Source organism: Opisthocomus hoazin, chromosome 1 (genome assembly GCF_030867145.1).
Source record: "Opisthocomus hoazin isolate bOpiHoa1 chromosome 1, bOpiHoa1.hap1, whole genome shotgun sequence".
Lineage (NCBI taxonomy): Eukaryota > Metazoa > Chordata > Aves > Opisthocomiformes > Opisthocomidae > Opisthocomus > Opisthocomus hoazin.
This window is the reverse complement of record NC_134414.1, coordinates 74,418,042-74,428,789: the sequence shown is the minus strand read 5'-3', so window position 1 is coordinate 74,428,789 and position 10,748 is coordinate 74,418,042. Positions and strand designations below refer to the sequence as shown.

At 40.4% G+C, this 10,748-nt stretch overlaps 1 protein-coding gene across 2 annotated transcripts in view; it reads right to left on the bottom strand.

The window, feature by feature from the left end:
- Positions 1-1,111: 1,111 nt before the first annotated feature.
- TGFBRAP1 (transforming growth factor beta receptor associated protein 1) overlaps positions 1,112-10,748 on the bottom strand; it is a 39,424-nt gene continuing 29,787 nt past the window's right edge. For both annotated transcript variants that reach the window (XM_075425957.1, XM_075425964.1), the window contains 3 exons: positions 8,723-8,882; positions 6,690-7,123; positions 1,112-5,794 (listed from right to left, as the gene is read on the bottom strand). In XM_075425957.1, the coding sequence (XP_075282072.1) occupies positions 5,606-5,794; positions 6,690-7,123; positions 8,723-8,882 (783 nt within the window). In that variant the 3' untranslated portion in view covers positions 1,112-5,605. The remainder of the gene's footprint in view (positions 5,795-6,689; positions 7,124-8,722; positions 8,883-10,748) is intronic.

The following is a 10,748-nucleotide window of genomic DNA, read 5'->3' as shown; positions in this document are numbered from 1 at the left end:
GCTGGAGACCAGCCGAATTAGGTCACACCTGCACGTCCTAAAGACAGTTTCCTCTCTTTCCTGTACTGTACTGTCCTCTGTGTTTCTGCCTCACTGCCTCCCCTTGGAGACATCACTGGTTTCCCTGGTTCACCGCAGCCCCGTTACCAGCCCTTACCACCCTCCCTTTCCGGGGGTTTCCTCATCAGTCGGTCCCGTAGTGCCACTGCAGCAGCCCTGGCCCCTTCTGCGGGAAGTGGGAAGAGGAGGACACCCGGCCCTCCAGCCTCGAAGCCTGCTCTGAGCTAGGGCCATTTCTCCTGAGCAGCAAGGAGGAGGATGAGGAACGCCGGCTCCCTGCTGCAGAGCACTTAAGTGCCAGCCTCATTTGCCCACTGCAGGGATGTAAGAATCCCCTTTTCCTGGGGACGTGGGCTAGGCTCTGGCAGTAACTTTGCTTTTGGCTTCCTAAGCTTGAATTGGGGATCTCTAGTAATAAACACCATCCAACTTTGGTAGCACTTGCATGTTTTGTTTTTACTAAAGAGTGCTCCAGTGGAGAAGCTGCAGATTAAGCTCACTTTCCACCCGCTCCCCAAGCAAACTCTGCAAACAGAATCGCTTTTACTGCTCTCAACTACCGGCCTATGCTCCCGGATCAACACTGGCCCTGTTCCGAGGTCCTCCCCTCAAAACATCTTTGTCCTCCTGTTGGTGTTGATCTGGGATGCCTGACCGTCACTGACCAGACCCCCGTCACTGACCAGACCCCATGTAACTGCTGGCTTTAATCACGGAAGCGATTGCTTCAGCTACATAGGGGCTGACCAAGATCTTCCAAACCTGTCATGGCAGTAACCACTTTCACCTGAACCTGTAAAACCCCACATTCAGTCAAGGAAGCGGTAAATACAAGGCAAAACTTCTTCCCAAAACTAAAATTCACTCCTGTTCAAAAACACCTGTTTACCTCCTTTAACACCCTGCGCTTGCTTAATTCAGCCTTTTCATCTGACCACCTCTGTCAGTCACCCAGACAAATCCGCTATTTACCACTGAAAAATCTTTCTCCTTCTCTTGGCCATTCACATCCCACAGTCTACATACCTAGGAATGAATGACAGAAACATAATTAAAAGATTTTTTTTAATTAAAAATCAACATATTTATACATTTGTACATTCCACATACTGCTGTATATGTTCACCAACATAACCATGAAGTCAGAAAGCACTGACAGTACAGATTTCCATCTGAACAAATTCATTGCAGGGGAACTTCTGTTTTGTAATCAATCAGATATCAAGAACATCATCAAGTTCTTTTCCCTTTAAAAGCAGCAGCACATTTAATTATCAGTGCTCACAAGGCATAAGCCCCAAACTGTTGTACAGCAAGAGAAAAAATAATTAGTAAATATAGGCAATAGGGGGAGTGCTCACAATGAAAATGTGTTGGTTGCTGCCTATTATGAACAGCAGGATGTTAATAAAACACTTAGAGCTACGCTGAAGAAAGACTGCAGCAAATTGGGAAGAGTAATAAAAGTTACTTCTTGATACAACTGCATAAAATATTTTTTTAGTATCATTCAGGATAGCGAGTCCAGGAAGGAATAGACATTGTCATAAAGATTCAGTGGAGTCAGGATAATGCTTCTGTGTTCAAACATGTGCTACAGGTCTTGGAAAACATATGCATACTCCATCCCTACCACCACCTTTCCACAGCTGACATTACTAGGGTTTCATGTGGCTGATGTAATTAAGTGACATGTTCTTGAACAAAGACAGATGTGCTCAGCACTCCACCCAGAACTCCAGATTTACACCCATGGCAATGAAGTGCTGGAAGAGTGACATTACTCAGGTAACAAAGGGCAGAAAGTTTCTGGAGCTTGAGGAGCAGAGCAAGCAGCTCTCAACGTAACCCAGACTCCCGTGCACATCTGAGCCACCACAGAGTGGGCTGCCTGAGGAAGCCAGTTCACAGGCACCTGCGGTGTGCTCTGTGCAACAAAAAACAATCGCTTATTTTCTCCAGATGTAGAGAATACTGTAGATCAGTACTCTTGTCATATTATCAATCTGCTAACTTCTTGCTTTAAAGCATAGAAATGAAGATCTAACTGAATTCTCTCTCATAATTGTACAGTTATTAATCTTATTTCGAGCAGAGTGCCAGATTCTGGGCAGTTTCTTCTCACTAGTGTTTTTCCTCTTTTTGACTTGGGGGATAAATTGCGTGTGATGACAGATACACATCATAGGTTATTTTTATGTGAGGAAGCGTGGAGATACGAAAGAGCAGAAAAGGGTTTAACCAGTGCTTTTTGTATGTATAAGTGACTGCAACAGAAGATGGCTAAAAACAAAGTCAGAGCTGCAGTTTTTCTGTAATTAGACACTACATGTCAAGGAAACATGCCCCAATACCTGCAAAAGCATCTGTGTGAGAGACTCATCTCATTTATTGTGTCCGGAATCACAGACACACTCTCACATTAAAAGTCTGCACTGTTTCGGCTTTCACACATACAAAATTGGAAGAGTCTTATTGCAAACACAAATAATTTAGCAAGAGCTAAATTAAGGAGAAGTATTCTAACAATCTCTTCTCTCCAAGGGCAGGTCTAAGACACCACATTCCCTAACAGGAGAGAAAAAGATTGCATCAAGCTTAAACTCCCAGAACCCATTTAATTTCCAAACCAGGACAGTCAAAGAAATATTCCTCATTCCTGTCTCTCCTTCTTCACGTATCCAGTCACCAACCAACAACCGGATTACCGTTCGTCCCCTCCCTGCTGCTGCAGCCGCACCAGCAGAACTCACCACAGTAGCAATGCTGTCCCAGGACTTCAGGCACACAAAACAAGAACAAGCAAACTGACAGTGCCACAACAAAAGGAGCAATGAACTCAGGATCTCCAACATGAAGTTCTCTGACCCAAGGGGTGTTGCAGTTGTCCTACCAAAGGGAATCTGAATGCAGACCTCTCAAAGTTCCTGGCGATAACATACAGAATACCACGTGCCATTCCGACACAGGCTGTCATCTCCTCTTGTTGGGTATTGTCCCAACTGCTCAAGCGCTGCATGTATACTGGAAGAGCGTCCTCCACCCGCCACCTCTCCACTGAGCTCCTGCTCTACCTCAGCCTCACGTTGTTTTTTTTTTTGCTTTTTCTTTTTGTTACCATGGGGCTTCCACATTAATTCATCCAAATAAGTTCTAGTATAAAATTTAACAAAGAAACAGGTAACAATGTATAAATCCAACGTCAACGTTTTTTCCAGTCCACATTTCTGGGGGGCTAAAAATTAGATTCCCTGATATAAATATTAATCATCCTTCTGGTTCCCTATGATTCCAAATATCCTGCCTTGCATTACTCTGGTTTCTGTGTTTGTTCTGTATGTACAGTTACTGTTACTGCTGCATTTTAGCCAAAGTACAAATCTGAAAAAATATTGAATATTAATAAAGAATTGTTTGATCTTCTACAGCCATACCTTTTCCAGTTAAGAACGTTGTGGTCTGGAATGACATGATCTCTATTGCACTGCAATGCTAATTGACAAGACTAAGTTCATCACTACCAAGTGGCTAGAATCAGCCTTCATCATGGAAAGTGATTATTTGTCCTAGTACCTCATTACACAGGAACAAAGTATACTGAGGATGCTTGCAGCAAAAGAAAGTATTTCTTACAGAGTGCAAGCTACTGTACGCAAAAGACTTACCAGATGTTTGTAAAATCACTTCCTCTCTATCAGCAAGTATTTTGAGGACAGGGGACTACAAATTTGTTTATGTCATCACTGCCAGTTGTGTACACAGTGTCTGAAAACCGTGAACACAAGATACAGAAGAATCTGCTCATACCAGTGCAACACAAAAGAATCGCTCCTGTGAAGCCAAAACTAAGTCAAAAATGCACACATTTGTCTTTTTTGAAGCTGCCTTTACCTAGACATGACTTACATGCCTTTGTAGAAAGCACTACAAAATTCCTTTCTCGGATTTTGTTTTTTAAAAGCCAACAGCTACAATTCTCTAATTTCAAACTCAGGAAAGAGCCAAATGTCTTTTGCTTCAAAGAAATGGCTATTTTTTTCACCTGGATGTAGTCTGGTTGCCCTGTCCTGGAGGCAGCGCTATGCTTACGAGGTTGTTTCACAAGCCGTCCTTTCCTCTACAGGAGGCCTCTGAGAGAAGGAGACCACATCTAGAAGCTACCATGCAGATACCCCAGTTTTGCTGAAAGTCTCCACTCCGATTTGGAACACTGAAACAGCGAGCAGCCATACTAACTCAACTGCATGCTGGTCAGTAGGCTTGGTATTTATTAGAGCTTTACAGAATTAAAATAAATGCTTTGACTTTGAAATACTTAACTTTTATTTAAAGTCATCATTTTTTAACATCTCTTGTAAGAAGCTACTTTTAAATTGATTGCTTTAGGATAGTTAAATATCAATGTGAATACTTAGCAGGGCAGTTAAGTAAAGGGTTCTTCTTGTTATTTGTAAAATCTTAGTTCACAGAATGTTTTGTAGAACGTAACAAATCCAGTACCCCTGCAGCACACCTTTGTAGATTTCTTCCCAGTTGTACCTTCTCTCCATGATTCTGATCACACAAACTCATCCACAAGTACTAAAACCTATTCTTGTGGAGTTTCAGCATCCCTAAGTTATGTTATAGCAAACATTTAGCACATAACCTGTACACTTATGTATCAGCTACATCTTTAGCCTCCAAAGAAACTCTAGAATGATATAAGATCGATTTATTCAGCTGTATGTACAGTATATTTGCATATTAATAAATAAATTAGTATTAAAGTTAAGGTCTCTTCCTCCACATAAAAGTGACTATGGTCTGACCAGATAATCTGACTTCGTATTTTTTTTTTCTTCCAAGCACAGCTGTGTGACTGAGGCTATCAGTTTCCACTTGCTTTATTACAGTAACTGTAGGAGTAGAAACCTAACAGACCAGTGCTTACATTTAAATTCTAAGTAGCAGAGGAGGGGTGGGAGGGGGGAGTACTAAAAAGTGCATTGAAAGCCAACAATTTGTAGAGCAAAAATAAAGTTCATGTGATCCTGGGGAAGAGAATCCATCCCAAAAGAAGACATGCTGCAGCAAACGTTATAACCAATGCACATTTTTGTCTTGATAGTAAGTTGCACGATGCCAGTCTTGTTACATAATGTTCCAAGAATTCCAGCTCCATCAGATGCCATCTCCACCTCTACAAATTTATCAACACTACGTTCAGTGCAAAGTGACATTTCTTAAAATAACTGTTCGCCTTGTTTCCATAACATTCATCCTTACTGTGAAGAAAAGGCTCATTTTCTTTAACTGCTCATTACTATATACAGAAAAGCCTATATTTGCACCTCTCCATTTCTGGTAGTGAGTTTTCTATCTACATTCATTAGAAATCAAAAAGATAAGTGGCAATAATTCATATTTACTGGAAGTCTTCCCATTCACCCAAAGACTAGCTGTTCATCTTGATTTATACCTAAAGTAGCTGCACTTTGTTCTTTTTTCCATCCCACTTTCAATGGAGTGTAAGTCATGGGAACCCGTGGGGCCAGAACATATTTCAAGTCTGATTGCTGGAGCTGGAAGAGTGATGAGTCATGGTTGAATTCAGATGTCTATTTGCAGCACAGTGTGTGTGGACCATACCCCCATTTGGGTATCTTACAAATACAGGCTCGCAGAAAGGATTTTGGCACACCTGACAGACGTTTTTGTCCGAAAGAAGAATTGGGGTTCCTTTTTGTTTAACCTAAAGAGAGGGGAAAAAAATCCAAACATGAATCTAGCAAGAAAGGAAGGGAAATTACAAGGCACATAATTTCAGCTGTACCAAACAGACAAACCCAGGCAATGACAGAGGCAGTAGGAAAAGACAGCTTGAACTCTAACTTGAATTCAATATCCACATTCATACTCACTTCATTTTCATGCTTCCTCTTAAGTATTGCTTATTTTTTTCACTTTCATATTATTTCTTCTTTGTTTGTTTCATAAAGAATAGCACTTACACATTAATGCAACTGAAAACCCGATGCAGCTTCCTAACCAAAGTCACAGGACAGCTACACAGCAAACTGAGCACAGACATGTTTTTATTCCAGATAAGATTCTGCTGGATATACCATTGTTAGAACTAAAAAGGTATAAGAATCTGCTGGGAGCTTTAAGCAACACACCTCTAGCTAGGAATAGAAGAAAGCTTCACAAGTGAATTTACCACTAACAAAAGCTACTAACAAGCTTCAATTAATACTAAGCACTGGGTAAATTTTTTTTGCAAATTCCGATAGGTCTCAACCCAAGTGAAAAAGAAACGCTAACTCACATTTGCTAAAGTTGCTTCAAGAACTCCATTAATCTGAAAATCCCAGATTCACTTTCACTCAGCCCAGAAGTTCACCATAGTTGTTCCTATTTCAAGGCCCCCACCTTCCCTTTTGTTTTATAGAGAAAGCATAAAATTAAGTTTGAATCTAGTAGTCATGACAAAAAAACTAACAAATGTAGTAAGCAAAATTGCCAAGGACACGAAGAAAACTTTGTCCTAATTCTTCAAACTTCCTCCAACTATTATATATCAAAGGACTTAATAGCAAAGCTTTGATGTGCCTCTATTTAAAAAAAAAAAACACCAAACAACCTACCTTCTCGTATTTGTAGATTAAGTTTTCAGCTTGTGCTAACCCAAGGGCAGCCTGAGTCATTCTTTTTGTATGAATGCTCTGCCTCACTGCTCCAGCCAGGAACGGCGAGAGGAGCTGCACTGACCAGCTGTCAGGCACCAGCTGCAAAACTAGAGCCGTGTCAAATTCAGCAGCGTGGTTATTCAAGAGATCCACAGCAGCCATGACTAGTGCACAATCCGAAGCGCCTGGATTTAGATACACTGACAGCAGCATGTGGAAAAGCCTCCGTCTGTACTGCGTGTCTCTGTTCTCAGAGTTCCATACACAGTACTCTTCCGCAGCACGGAAGTCCTTTAACTCGTGGACTAGAATATGCAAAGCCTTCTCATGTTCTTCTAGTTTTCCATACAAAATCGCATTTTCCATATGAAGGTCTGTGCCCTGGATTTTTTCTGTTAAATGAGAAATAAAGCAATATTTGCTCAGTGGAGAAGATGACTACTGCCTCTGCCAGAGTCAATGCAAACAAACCCACAGAACTCAACTCCTGCTATTTTTGCAGGGGTGCTGGCAGCTATAGACAGGACAGATGTTTATAAGTACAGGAACACCCAGATGTATGGAAAAACATCTCTAACAAAAGAGCACCACAAAATATGAGAGAAAGAAACTACTACATAAGAGATGATAAAAACAGTGTCACTGCTATCTTTTAAATTCGAGCAGTCAGTCTTGCCCATTTCTGTGCACGCTGCTACCATGTATGATAAACTAAGATGAAGACACAATATTTTCAACTTCTGCTTCTCCAATATTATAAACAATTACAAATTAAAGTCCATAAAAGACAATAAAGATCGAACAGTACTTCCTTTTAAGAAAAGGACACTACAAACCCTAATTCCCATCTGACAGTTTAAAGTGTTAAGAGACTGGCAGGGGGAATGGCAAGTTCATCTAGCATTTCAAGATAAAGTAGAAAATCTTCTACTTAAAGGTGATAAAGATTTGACATAGGCCTCTGTACAAGGTATGGAAATACAATGTTTTTTCCCCCCAAACAGTTTGGTTATCAAGGAGGAACACACTAGCATTCAGTGATCTCACCTTCATGTAAGATATTAATTGCCATGAAAGAAATCCTGTGTTTTGGAGTACATGGATTTCAAGAGAATAATCCATCTTGTAACTTGTGCCTTTCAAAATTTGGTTAGAAATTAAAGGATGAAGAGCAAGTGTTTCAATGACTGTTATACTCGTACATTATCTGTCATATAATGTTTTGCTAACTGGAAAGGCAAGGGGACATCAAACGTTAGTAAATTACTTTAGTTGCCACTCAGCTATTTTTATGTCCACACTCACTGGATTTTTCCACTGAATTTCAGAAAAACATTTCACATCTTTCAGTACAGTAACTAGTAATTTCCGTTTCATCCACTGGGACAGTGGATGAAACGTTAAAGATCAGCCGTTATAAGCACTAGCCAAGATAAAAATTTAGTGCAACTGTCACATGCCTTATACCAACAAAGACGTATGTTGCACTTTTCACTCAAAGATGCTCAAATTATTGTTTAGCATGAATCTCAGCTTTTGAGGCAAGAATGTGTTACAGACAACAAACAAGTCCTTGGTGATCAGGTTCCTCAAAGCTTCACTTCAGTTCACTGAGAAACAGACTGCTTAATAAACAAACTTGTAAGTCTTCCATTTGCAAAAGACTGTCACAAGTTACACTCTCATCATTAAAAAGAAACTGACTATAAATTAAGACAACAATTCTATGAAGGTATTTTTCTAGCTAGTTACGGTACTCTGATGCAGTGGCAAACATTCCATTATACCTCACAAGCTATGGGAGATCAAGGACAACACTAACAGATTTGCTTTCTAAATTAACTTGTGTCTGTTAAATACAGATGGTAAGCCTATCAACCAAATACACCTAGAAACCTCAGATCTTTTAGTTTTCCACCCTTTCAAGCACTTTATTTTGTTTCCTGCTGGAACCGATATATAGCATTTATAACAGACAATGCGTATCTTACCCAAAATAAAATTAATTCTATAAAGATCAGATTTCTGAAGAAGACTGCGTAGTTTAACCAGCAGTTCAGTTGTTTCTGTACAATTATCTGTGGTTACAGATTTTAGCTGAAGTATTTCCTCCAAGTACAAGACAGCTAGATGAGTATGGTACTTCTCTTTCTACAGATGAAAAGAACAATGTTAGCTCAGTTTACAAAGCCAACCCCTTCTCCCCACCAATAACAGTGATGAATACTTACATAATTACACAGAAACATGTTTTAATTCATTCACTTCTAATTAATCAGAAAGTCTTTTGTTCGTGCAGACAGACAACTTACTCAGACCAGCTTCACCAAATACACTGTATTTATAGTACGGGATTCTCCATTTCATTAACATAGATATTTCCAAAATGTAGATATGAAACATCGTAGTCCTAAACACCTATTCACCTTAAATAACCAAGCTCTATAAATCACTTTTCTTCTGCAAAAATTATTTCCTTTCAAAAGTTCACTTAGTGAAAGTCAATGCAGTAAAGCAGTTCTCTCTCCTTTGAGTAAAAGTATAATCTCCACTGTGTCCTCTCCTTTTGTTTTGGTCATAGAGTGAGTCATTTTGATTTAATTCATTCTTCCTCATATTCAGATGCGTTCTTTGACCTTCTCTCTTTCTGCAGTAAAATGTGAGAAAGCCAGCACAGATAGACAAGCACTCTGAAGGCCCAGTGCTTTTGTTACCCACTACCCAATATTCATCAAAACAAGCTGATGATTTGACTGTTTCAGTCAGCAGTGTTCCCAGGTGGCCAAGAAGGCAAATGGTGTCCTGGCTTGTATCAGCGAGGCCAGCAGGAGCAGGGAGGTGATCGTGCCCCTGTACTCAGCACTGGTGAGGCCGCACCTCGAGTGCTGTGTTCAGTTTTGGGCCCCTCACTACAAGAAGGACATTGAGGGGCTGGAGCCTGTCCAGAGAAGGGCAACGAGGCTGGTGAGGGGTCTGGAGAACAAGTCTTATGAAGAGCGGCTGAGGGAACTGGGGCTGTTTAGTCTGGAGGAGAGGAGGCTGAGGGGGGGCCTTATTGCTCTCTACAGCTACCTGAAAGGAGGTTGTAGTGAGGCAGGTGCTGGTCTCTTCTCCCACGTAACTAGCAATAGGAGAAGAAGTGATGGCCTCAAGTTGTGTCAGGGGAGGTTTAGATGAGATATTAGGAAAAATTTCTTTACTGCAAGAGTGGTCAGGCACTGGAACAGGCTGCCCAGGGAGGTGGTTGAGTCACCATCCCTGGAGGTGTTTAAAAAAATGTATAGATATGGCACTTCAGGATATGGTTTAGTAGGCATAGCAGTGTTGGGTGGATGGTTGGACTTGATGATTTTAGAGGTCTTTTCCAACCTATGATTCTATGATTCTTACTAAGGCATTCACAATAATCGAGTACTTTCAAAAGACCAAATCAATTTATAAATCGAGTACTTTCAAGAGACCAAATCAATTTATAATGCAGCCTTTACTAGCAGGCAGAGTAGATTTAATTATAATTTATTTTTGTTATAAATCTTCTACAATGCACTATGTTTAACTCAAAGTTTGTTTGAAAATATTCATGACACCAGAAACTAGTATATTCATCCATCACGCTGCCACGTACCTTGATGTATTTGCAATAGCGACAGAAGGAAACCATTGATCTAGCATGTGTATCTGACGAATGCAAATTAGTGAACTGGTCATCAGTTCTGCTGTGTTCCTTCATGTTCACTTCCTTGTTTTATTTGCAGGTTAAAGTTACTTCTCCTGTGCTTAAAATGTCTCACATCCAAGTACCATAATGTTTGGCTGCTTCTGCATTGTGCTTAAAAAGCCAAAGGCAGAATACACTGCCACCTCCTGTGAACACATCTTTTGGACATTCACCATCTACAGTGGTTTAGAATTCTACAGTGAGATGTGCCTGGTTTAATTCTATCATTAATTGCTCAAATCTCTCCAGAAGGACAGAATAAGACACATCCACCTGTAAAATACTGAATCAACAATTTT